The following is an 11,106-nucleotide window of genomic DNA, read 5'->3' as shown; positions in this document are numbered from 1 at the left end:
AGAAATAAACTGTGGGTATTCTCCCCACTTGAACTCTGTAATATCTCTGGGATTTGAGCAGTATAATCAGTGTATCACTGCACAGCAGCAGTGAGACTTCTGTTAAATCCAACAGCAAGGCAAAGAGTATCCTCTCAAGAGTTTGTCCAGCTCATGGTGTGCTTGCCTTACAGCAACTACATCCCATTTCACAAAAGAAATTAACGCAAATTGCCAAAGCACTATTAATACAATACAAAAACACTAGCTCCTGATTGCAGGTGATACAAATTCATAATCTTTGGTGAGCTGATAGGATATTGTGCACTTAAGTCTGCGTCTTATGGTCAGTATTGAAAGCCCAGCTGATATGTGGGAGACTCACGGAAGCACTCCTGTCAAGTGTACTGCTATGAACTTCTGGCTGCAAAAGCTGGACACCCTGCATTTCCCAGCCACCCTTCATGCATGTGGCACAGCCACACCAGTCCCCAGCGAGATGGTGGCACTGGGCAGGGCTTTGCATGGCCCTTGTGCCAGAGACTCACCAGCTGTCATGGGACCCAGTGGCCCAGGGCTCCCACGGGCCAGTGCTCCTGCATAAGTTAACCTGGAGAAGACTGAGAGCCCTGAAACCTTATCACAGTCTGCAACTTCCTCACGAAGGGAAGAGGAGGGGCAGACACTGATCTCTGTAGTGATCAGTGACAGGACCCGAGGGAATGGCATGAAGCTGTGTCACTAGTGGTTTGGTTTGGGTATTAGGGGAAGGTTCTTCACCCAGAGGTGCTTTGGCACTGGAACAGGCTCCCCAAGGAAGCGGTTAGGCCACCAAGCCTGACACACTTCAAGAAGCATTTGGACAACGCCCTCAGGCACATGGTGTGACACCTGGCGTGTGCTGTGCAGGGCCAGGAGTTGGACTTCGATGATCCCTGTGTGTTCCCTCCAACACAGGATACTCTGACTCTAGGCTTCCCCTCTCCCTACGGAGCGGGGGTCTCGATGGGGCGCGGGACACGAGGCTCCGGAAAGCAGAAGCCCCCTCCCGCTCCCAGTCCTCCTCGGCTACGCTCCCACCCTGCCCGGGCAGACCGGTCGCCCCTGGCCCGGTGCCACGGGCTGCCGTGCCCCGGCGGGACGCCGCTTCTGGCCCAGCCCCTCGGCAGCTCCTCCTCCGCGGCGGCGCGGGCGGGCCGTGCCGGAGCTGTGCCGGGCGCCGCTGCCTGTCGCCGGAGCGCGGCCATGGCCTCCCTCCTGCCGCGGGGCGCCGCCGCTGCCCGCCGCCGCTTCCCGCTGCGCCCCGCGCCGCTCGCCCCGGGGCCGGCGCGAGCCGCCAGCCGGGCTCTGTCCGCCGCCCTGGTGCGCCGGGGCGGCCTGGTGGGCGGCCGATGGGTGGAGACGGCCGCAGCTTTCCCCGTGCAGGACCCGGCCAGCGGCGAGGAGCTGTGCCGGGTGTCCGACTGCGGGGCGGCCGAGGCGCGGGCGGCTGTGCGGGCCGCGCACGAAGCCGGCGGCGCCTGGGGCCGCCTCCCCGCCAAGGTGAGCGGCCGCGGGAGATGGCGGCGAGGGGGCCTCGGGGCGGTCCGGTCCAGTCCGGTCGGGTCTTCCGGGGCCTCGCTTCCCTGTCCCTGCGTGCGGCGGCCACGGCAGCGTTGTCTCTCCCTCCTCCCAGGAGAGGAGCGCGCGCCTCCGCAGATGGTACGAGCTGATGATGGAGAACAAGGAGGAGCTGGCGTGGATCATCACAGCCGAGAACGTGAGTGGGGCGGCGAGGGTGGGCACGGGAACTGCCCCGTGCTGGCACTCGCGCTGGGAAACCCAACACAGGCAGGCGAACAGGGACACCAAGTAAAAGTGACAGCTATCAAGCCTCTCCCTGCGTGCTTCACCAGTTAGCCATCATGTCCTTTTTAATAACTTTAGGCATATTGTGCACCCGCATTTGTCTGCTAGGTCAGTGTGTGACGTTTCAAACATTCCTTCTCTGTTCATATATAAAATGCATTGGCTTGATAACGGTAGTACCTAATCAGAGGAAACCAGGCCCATGATGTGCTTCATGGCATGCAAAATCTTACATCCACCTAATCCGTAGTCCCTGTGGAAGAAATGCAGAAATGTGACTGGGAAAAATCATGCAAGTCTCCAAGTTGGATTCACACAGTCGGTATCACTGAGTAGTCTGGGAGCTCACAAACTGGTGTCCTTTTGGACAAAACCTTGCTGGAAGATAGTTCAGCAGCTCCTCTGTTGTGTAACAGCAGCTAATGGTTATTCAGTCCACGGGATCAGACCTGGGGGTAGTCGAAAGCAATACTCCCAAAACAAATAACCCTGGCATAAACTTGTAACTGTTTTGCCATGATGTGTGTCTTTCTTCAGAGTGGTAATAGCAGCTAACTTAGAGGTTGTAAAAAAATGCATACTACATTTGCTATTTCTCTTCCTTGTCCTAGGCAGGTATGAATCCAGGCACAGCATACAAATTGTTGACTATACAATGATGGTATATTGAATACACACAACTATTGCTGCTGCAATCATGTAATCCTTGCTGGAGATCACAGTGTATGTCAGAGGGAGGGGATCATAAAGTACTCTGAAAAGAAAAGAAACTCCAAAATTACTTGAATTTGTTTGTATTGCTTCCGATTGCTGCTTACAATGTATCTTCAATCTGATTTAATCAAAGGGGAAGCCTCTGAAAGAAGCACAGGGTGAAATTGCGTATTCAGCCTCGTTTCTGGAGTGGTTTGCAGAGGAGGCTCGACGGATTTATGGTGATGTTATTCCAGCATCTGGAAAGGACAGAAGAGTCCTGGTGCTGAAGCAGCCAGTAGGAGTGGCAGCCGTTATAACCCCAGTAAGCATAGCTGAACTTTTCTGAGTCATGTGAAGGTTTTCAGCTCAGTCCCCAGCTCAAAATGTCACTTACTTCTGCAAAAACAGGAGGCAAAATTTTCCCAACTTTGATTGTACTATCTTCTCTCTTCCTAGTGGAATTTTCCCAGTGCTATGATTACCCGGAAGGTTGGTGCAGCTCTGGCAGCTGGCTGTACAGTAGTGGTGAAACCTGCAGAGGACACACCTTTATCAGCATTAGCTCTTGGGGAGGTGAGCTTTCAGTGCTAAGCTTTTCCTCAACAATGCACTGATACTGTAAAGAGGGAATCAGATGGGCTTGGAAGGTAGCTCTGGCCAGCTTCATATGTGAAGAAAGGACAAACTGACTTGATGCAGGTGTTTTAGTGTATTGAGAATCTTTGAAACTGCCTCTAATATGGTCTAGAGCCTCAAAGTGGATTGGGCCACTTTGATGCTCAAAATATATCCTTATATCTTTAATTTGGTTCTTTTGAACACAGACAGCTTAAACCAGAGCAAAGCTGCTCTCTCAAGCACCTGTGGCACCTGTTCCTAGTTGTGCTGAGTCCTTTTGGCTTCTACTGACTTACAGACTGTTTTCTTCAAAACAATGAACAATCATTGCTCTTACAAAATGCACTAACAATGCAAATTCTGTTTTTCTTTTGTTGCAGCTTGCAAACCAGGCTGGAATCCCAGCAGGAGTATATAATGTTGTCCCTTGTTCCAGACAACAGACAGCAGCTGTAGGGGAAGTTCTATGCACTGATCCATTGGTATCCAAAATATCTTTTACTGGCTCTACAGCAACAGGAAAGGTACATATGTGGACAGAATATCCTTGAAGATTATTACTGTGGTTATACAAGAAAGCTAGGGGGAAAGTGTGTGCCTTTATACAGAGCATTCTTTTCTGGCTACTGTATACAGATTGTCCAAGTAATTGTGTACCTCTTGAGATACTGCTTATATGTTTTAGCATCAGTACTTCACGGAAGGGTGCCTGTCTGCAATTCTTAATAACTGCCCTTTATTAAATAAACTATGATGTGAACAGTCCTGTACAAGATGTTCTTGGTTTATATCATAAGGTGAAAACATACTAATAAGAACACTGAAACTGAGTTTCAAAGGTGCCATTCAAGAGTGGCTTCAGCAGTTGAGAGAAAGTATTAGAGTGAGGCCCTGGAATCTCTGCTATCAATGGTAGTCAATAAGCAATCTTGTCACCATCTCTAATCGAATCACTAAAACTGCAGAGTGTGGCTACAAAATGACAATTCTCTAGGATGGCTGTATGCAGAATGAAGAAAAAGTCTGGTATCAAGGCAAATCATAATACCAAATTCTGTCAGATCTTGGAAAACTTTTGTAAGAATAGTCAAGATTTTATTATCAAAAAAGAATAGAACAAACAAAAAAAAACTTGACAATATTAATGTATAAATTTTGACCTCACCTGAAGTTGATAAAAATCTTTCTCTGCATTAGTCCTTGGCCAGAATTTCATCTTTAAGGATTTTAATGGATGAAAGTTACTTTTTTCTATGGAGATGGTCTAACATTGTAGAGAAGATGCAGATTATTTCCTTGCCAGAGTTAATTTTTCACTGCCTTGCATCCACTGTTCACATCTATTAGAGGTACAGATGTGTTCATCTCTTCTGTTGCCTACAGATCTTGCTGAAACATGCAGCTGGCACTGTGAAGAGAGTTTCCATGGAGCTTGGAGGACATGCTCCTTTTATTGTGTTTGACAGCGCCAATGTGGACCAGGCTGTCGCAGGAGCCCTTGCTTCTAAGTATAGAAACTCAGGACAGGTGAGAATTTTTGTCCATGTTTATAGACAATGAAGAGCTATTTTATGTAAAAGGAAAGCATAGAACACTTCATTGTGAAGAGAAAGGTGCTGCGCTCACAAATGGCTCTGGGCACTAAAGCCAGTTACCAGCAAGTCTAAATAGCAACACTGAAATCGCATATATTTTTTTCAGAGCAAAGGGATAGCACAAATAAATAGATCATTGAAAGCACTTAAAAACAAATTTCAGGAAGAAAGCAAACTCAAACTCAGATAATAAAGGAGTTAGAAAAAAGACCCCTGAGCACTAAGTGAGATTTGAGTTTTTGCTGCTCAGTCCAGCATTCTGCAGTCTAATTAGAAGGTATTTCATGCAGCTTCTGGACCTTGGTTGATCCATATATCTGAGTCCACAAAACTCACAAAACATTTCCCCAGCGTAATCAACTTAGCAGCGTGACATATTTCACACACCCACTCACAGCTTATTGAAGTTTTATTTCTAAAGTGAAATGGGTAATGAAAGAAATGGCATAGCTGGGTAACAGCTTAGGGTAAGGGAGGAGAGGCAGGGGATATCAGTGTAGTAACCTGATTCTGTGGCGTGAAGGCCAGAATGAATTAATAGATGGATTAAATACAATGCAAACTAAAGGAGTTTTGTCTTATCTTGTTTGTTTTCAGACTTGTGTTTGCACAAACCGTTTCCTGGTGCAAAAGGGAATTCATGATGAATTTGTGGAAAAGTTTGCTAAAGCTATAAGCCAAGAACTACATGTTGGAAATGGATTTGATGCAAAAACTACCCAAGGACCACTAATAAATGAAAAAGCAGTGGAAAAGGTATAAGTAAATATTTCATTTTTAATGTCCAAATTTTCTTTCTATGATCCATATAATAACTTTACATTTATGTTTCACCTTTTCCCCCTTGTTTTATTAGAACATATTTGGACTGTGGCTGGAAGTGTGTTCTGTTCCCCAAGTCCATGGGTACATGTAGACAAAGAGATGTGGATAGCTCATGTATCATCCCCCTGTTTCCATGAAGGGAAAGAGTCAGTACAGTGATCCTGCAGTTCTGAAGCACTGTGATTGACAATTTCTGTTGAGGAACAGTGTTTTTTTGGCAAAAGCTAGGCAGAATAATTTATTTGGGTTAAAAATACCGGAACTCTGGATGTTGTAATCACTTGAAACTTCAAGTGCATGGTCTGGGTCTTCTGTTTTGGGTGACCTGCACCTCCTGAAATATTTATTTTTTAAAAAACCCTAATAAGTCACATCTTCCATAATATTTCACTCTTCCTAAGGTTGAAGATTCTTGCGTCAAGTGGCCTATACTTTGTAAGATATTACAGCTCAGTTGCATGCAGGCTTGGTTTGAATCCATTATACATTAATGCTGCCAGATTCTCTTTATAAAAGAATGGGAAAATACTCAGTTTATTTGGGAAACAAAGGATACAGTCCTTGAATTTCTTTCCTTCATGCCTTCCCTTCTTGCATCACAAAAGTGTAGTATGTATATCAGGAACAACTATATATACAAATAAACAAACACTGTATATAGTCACTTCCTGTAATTTCAAAGGACAGTATTCTAGGTGGGGATTGCTACTTTACTTTTCTTATTGCTTTGTTGTCTTTAGATGAATTGTAAATATAGGGAGTAGGTAGAATCATAGATGTAAGAAAATGTTCTTGCCAGTTCCATCTTGAGAGTTGTTTCTCTTTCCATGGCAGTCATACACTTCATTTCCATAGTGCTTGATCACTGATATAAGATTCAGTTTTTAGTCCTGCAAAGATTTTTACTCATATTAGGTGTAGGCTTTTAATTTCTACAGAAAGTGGGCTGGGGACCACATTCATAATTTATGCCTCTGAAATTATGTTAGACTGAGAGAAACAAGAATTGAAGAGAAATTAGATAATATTGCAAATGATCCTCTGCAAAGTGTAAAGCTCTCTTCAAATTTTTCTCTTAAATATTGGGAGAGTATTATTTCTTCAGTGGGAAATGTATTATTGCTCATTCTTAAATGCTGACTTTAAGATTTTTGTTATGCATACCCAGGTAGAGAAACATATTAAGGATGCCGTTTCTCAAGGAGCATCTGTTGTGACTGGAGGGAAGCGACACAACTTGGGGAAGAATTTCTTTGAGCCAACATTACTTACTAATGTTACAACAAAAATGCTCTGCACCCAAGAGGAGACATTCGGCCCTTTAGCACCAGTTATCAGGTAAGACTATTAATTCCACAGATTAAAATTAACAATTGAAAAACCAGTGGAAGATTATTTTGAATAAACAAAATTTGAAAGACAAAAAAAATTTTTGTATGATCACACAAGTCTTGTAAAAAGGCTGGGGTACACATGTGAAAACATACTTTGGATATGTGGCTTGTTTGTTTCTTTTTCTTGGCCTGAGCGTAGCATCTCTGTAACTTTTTGAAAATTAAAGTATCTCAATGGTTAAGCAAGGCTAGATAGTAGCAAAACCTTCATCAGCTTCATGATCTGTGGTATGAAATAGGAGACAGGAATTTTGTCATGTGATTTGCTAGTCCTAAGCTTTTCTGACAGAGGATGAGTTGGAGCTGTCTGTTCTCCTTAAAGCCTTCCCTGCCTTTGTGCAGAGCAATTGGATGTGATGGAAGAACATACAGTTATCTCTGAGACTTGAGAGTGCTGTGTATTTGGGGAAATAGGTAGGCTAACCCATGTGAAGTAAATGTCTTGGTACCATCCAGCTACCTCAGGGGGATAAAGGCAATCTTACCTACTTAACTGCAGTTTAAATTAAGAGAAGAGGTAGACACTTCAGTGTTTCAAAATGAAAGTTAAACTCGCTTTTTAATATACACTTTTGGGTAAACTAAATTGACATTTTAATTCCCAATAAGACTGCTTCTTGTCAGTAAGTCAGCAAGATAGCAGGAGAACTGTGGGCCTCATTTTTATTTTTTCTCTTTCTATTGACAGATTTGAGACTGAAGCAGAAGCTGTTGCTATAGCAAATGCAGCTAATGTGGGTTTAGCAGGTATGCTTCTCTGTCAGATAAGTCTATTTCTGTGGTTTTGTGAGCTTTAGTGTTAATGGGGTAATGATTTTGAATGTCATTAAGTCTCTTTTTCACATTTTTCTGCAATTGTTCTTACTAATTTTCACTCCTGTATGTCTGTGTCTGCATGACAGGATATTTCTACTCCCAAGATCCAGCTCAGATCTGGAGAGTTGCAGAACAGCTGGAAGTTGGAATGGTTGGTGTTAATGAAGGCATAATCTCGTCAGTGGAGTGTCCTTTTGGTGGGGTAAAGGAGTCTGGCTTAGGGCGAGAAGGTTCAAAATATGGCATTGATGAATACTTAGAAATAAAATACATCTGCTTTGGAGGATTATAAAAGCCTTCAAACAGCACAATCCACACAACCTGGGGAAGAGTGCTGCTGTTTTTATAAGGTTCTTGAGCCAGAAATATGTATGAATGCAATTTCTACCTTCATTAGAACTAATCAGCCTGTTGTGTGTGTGTATAGAGATATCTACAGTATTCTGTGCTGCCAAATGTTTTTACATAATCTTTGTTTACCCATCCAGTTTTTCAGCAATGTGATCACAATGTCCATTATTTTTAGTAAAGAGTAGGGATGTACATTTATTGTTCTTAGATTATCCCTGTGTAACTGGGAGACCTTTGAGACTTGTGCATAATGAAAACAGATTGTAACCTATAGCAAGGGAAATTAGACCACCATTTTTTACTACCTTTAGTACTTAGTGTGGATAAGGGAGCCTTTGTGATGGCAGTCTCCCTTTAGAATTTTGTGTAAATACTCACACTTTCTAATGTGGTTATGTGACCTCCTATAGAAGCAAGTGTGTGGGATTTTTTTTTTTTCTTAAATTGTGGGAGAAATCTGCTGCTTACAGAAGGAAAGGAATAGTTTTGAGCTATATCTAGGCATCCACATAGGCTAAGAGATAGCTTTTTCAGCACTGTTAATGCTGACTGCAGGGCTGCTACCTGTTCAGCTTTAGGTTTTTGAGCAAAGAGGTGTACTTCAGGCCTAACAGCTTGCATGTCTAGGATGAAATATAGCTCGTTTGATGCCTGTTAGCCTCAGCAGTCCTGGAAACAGGACAGTCCAGGACAAAGAATTGCTGGCTTAGTGAGAAGCAGGAGGAAGATAAGACACTCACAGTAACAACTGGCAGAATTGTAAGGGGAGGCTGTGTGAAGAAAGCACAAGTGGTGACATGACGATACAGATAAACTCCTTCTCTTCCATGAAAAGTCCATGACTCTCCTTGGGTAGAAGTACAGTCGCTGATGTAAATATTGCTCAGTGTTTAAAGGAACATAACTCACCCCCTTCAAAGAATAGAAGCAGATAACCATCCCTGTGGGCTTTGTATCTTGAATTGGATTTGTGGTTACACAGGTGAAGGTCCAATAGGGAGGAGGGCTTAAAAACCTTCGAACACGGCTCATTCGTGACTTAATAAAGATTTAAATAGTGGTGGTTAGAGGTGAGGCTTTGACCTTTGGCTTGACCTCATTACTCTTGTCATCTTCAAAAGATGATGTAAGGCTTCCTTATTATGAAATAAACAATGTTGTTAAAAACATTTTAATGGCAGTCAAACAAAGCACTTTAAACATGCAATGTTAATTTGGTGAATAAATCAGTACGGCAGAAGTTAAATGGAATAAATTTTGTTTGTGTTCATTATTAAAAATAAAGAAGGCAACGGAATCTTTCTTCCTATAAAGTAATAAATGTACTGTATGAAATGAAATATTTTAAAATATTTTATCCTACGAGGCAGAGAGGTACCAGGTAACACAAGACTTGGAGAAGGAAGGAAAGCAAGCTGGAACAGTTTCACAGGGTTTTTGTTTAAAGCACACATAAAGTAGCATTGACTGCTACTCCTTATTTTTAAATATTTTTATGGTTGCATTTGTGTAGCAGTTGAGACCAAGTGGGTCCTGGAGCATGTTATCTATCAATACTGTGTGCATCATGCCAACTGAAGGGCAGTTATAGGGTATTTACTGCCTTTCCTGTAATTCCCAATGCACCAAACCCACACAGCTGTGGTAGTGAAGACTTCAGTACTGTTATCTGTGCTTGTCAAAAACTCAAAAAGGATGGCCTCTTTCTACACCAGTTGCAAGAAACTTTCCTATACCCAACTTCTAAGACAACACTATTGAGCACACAGGCTGTCTGAGTTTTGGGAATATGGTGTTGTAGGAGAAACCTGTTTGCCAGCCTTGGCTACTGATGTGTTTAGTATTAATTGGAAAAAACAATTGGGTAAAAGAAGGTCATGCCTAGGTTCCCAGCTTCCACAACACAGTGATGCAGGCATAGTTAAAAGTACTGTACACAGGTAGAATATCTGCCACTGAAATTTAATTGTATCTGCCTGTGAACTGTGGAAGGTCAAAATTAAAATCATCTTACAGCTGTATGACAGTGTACTATTTGATGTGAGTGTCCTTCTTGGGACAGTGCAGTTGGAGGATAAATTATTTAACCCTTGCTCTCTTCACTACAAGTTACTGATGATGCATTGGTACATTTAAAATCTTAATGTCTTTTTAATGTGCTTTTCTGATAATAGCACTTCTAATGAGTGTTAACTTTTTTTTTAGCAAATAATACCTTTTACAATGCCTAACAACAAGAACAATAATTAAAGATAATGTTTGTAAGAAACTTAAGAAATACTTTTGCCTAGATTGGATTGTGGTTGGATTTCAGCATAACATCCTCATGTCAGTAAAGTCTACATCAGTTAAGCACAGATAATCAAAGTTGTCTTCATAGCAAAAACTGACATTCTTCAACAAAAGACTTGAATTCTCACACCTCAGTTGTGTTGATTGCATTTGTGATAGTTTAGCAATTCCTGGATATTAAAACTGTGATTAAAAAAATGTTTTCAGTTATATAAATAACTTCTATGAAAGCACCAGATTTTGTGGTTTATTACCTTATTCAGTGCTGAACTGACAAATTGACAGCAGCCACATTAAGTTCAATCTCTCAGATTTGCACAGAAGATTTTTCTTCTGACAGCTTTATCACTGGAAAAAACGCCACCCCTTTGCATCTACATGTTCATATAGTGTAAGATTTTGGTACCCCCAATTACAGTCCCTTGAATCTAAATCAGATAGATGAGAGTACTTGGGCATAATAATATGCCATCAGTCATTTTGTATGCCAGTCTTTTGTGCTGAGTCAAACATTTTATCACAGAACAGATCAGAGTGTCTTCCCTGGTTTTGTAATGTGATTACTTGTATAATTCTTTATTTCATTCATTAAGATTTAAAATAGAGTTTGGGGAGCTCTTTTTCTTGTGTTTATTTAATAGAGTCTTGAAGCCTGAGAAACTTGTCTTAATTTCCAACTTGACACAGTCATG

At 42.3% G+C, this 11,106-nt stretch overlaps 1 protein-coding gene across 1 annotated transcript; it reads left to right on the top strand.

Moving 5' to 3' along the window:
* The first annotated feature begins 1,224 nt into the window (after window positions 1-1,224).
* Window positions 1,225-10,647, top strand: ALDH5A1 (aldehyde dehydrogenase 5 family member A1). Its single transcript, XM_053971077.1, has 10 exons — window positions 1,225-1,521; window positions 1,655-1,738; window positions 2,675-2,845; window positions 2,980-3,096; window positions 3,522-3,665; window positions 4,525-4,668; window positions 5,334-5,492; window positions 6,730-6,899; window positions 7,644-7,702; window positions 7,858-10,647. Exons 1-10 carry the CDS (start codon window positions 1,225-1,227, stop codon window positions 8,061-8,063), a joined length of 1,551 nt encoding a protein of 516 aa, XP_053827052.1. The 3' UTR covers window positions 8,064-10,647.
* Window positions 10,648-11,106: the final 459 nt, after the last annotated feature.

Source organism: Vidua macroura, chromosome 1 (genome assembly GCF_024509145.1).
Source record: "Vidua macroura isolate BioBank_ID:100142 chromosome 1, ASM2450914v1, whole genome shotgun sequence".
In the NCBI taxonomy this organism is placed as follows: domain Eukaryota; kingdom Metazoa; phylum Chordata; class Aves; order Passeriformes; family Viduidae; genus Vidua; species Vidua macroura.
This window is presented reverse-complemented; position numbering and strand designations above follow the sequence as displayed.

Coding starts and splice junctions, on each gene's coding strand:
- ALDH5A1 (XM_053971077.1), top strand. CDS start 1,225: ATGGCCTCCCTCCTGCCGCGGGGCGCCGCCGCTGCCCGCCGCCGCTTC. Junction 1,522..1,654: donor GGGGCCGCCTCCCCGCCAAG/GTGAGCGGCCGC, acceptor CCCTCCTCCCAG/GAGAGGAGCGCGCGCCTCCG. Junction 2,846..2,979: donor TGGCAGCCGTTATAACCCCA/GTAAGCATAGCT, acceptor CTCTCTTCCTAG/TGGAATTTTCCCAGTGCTAT.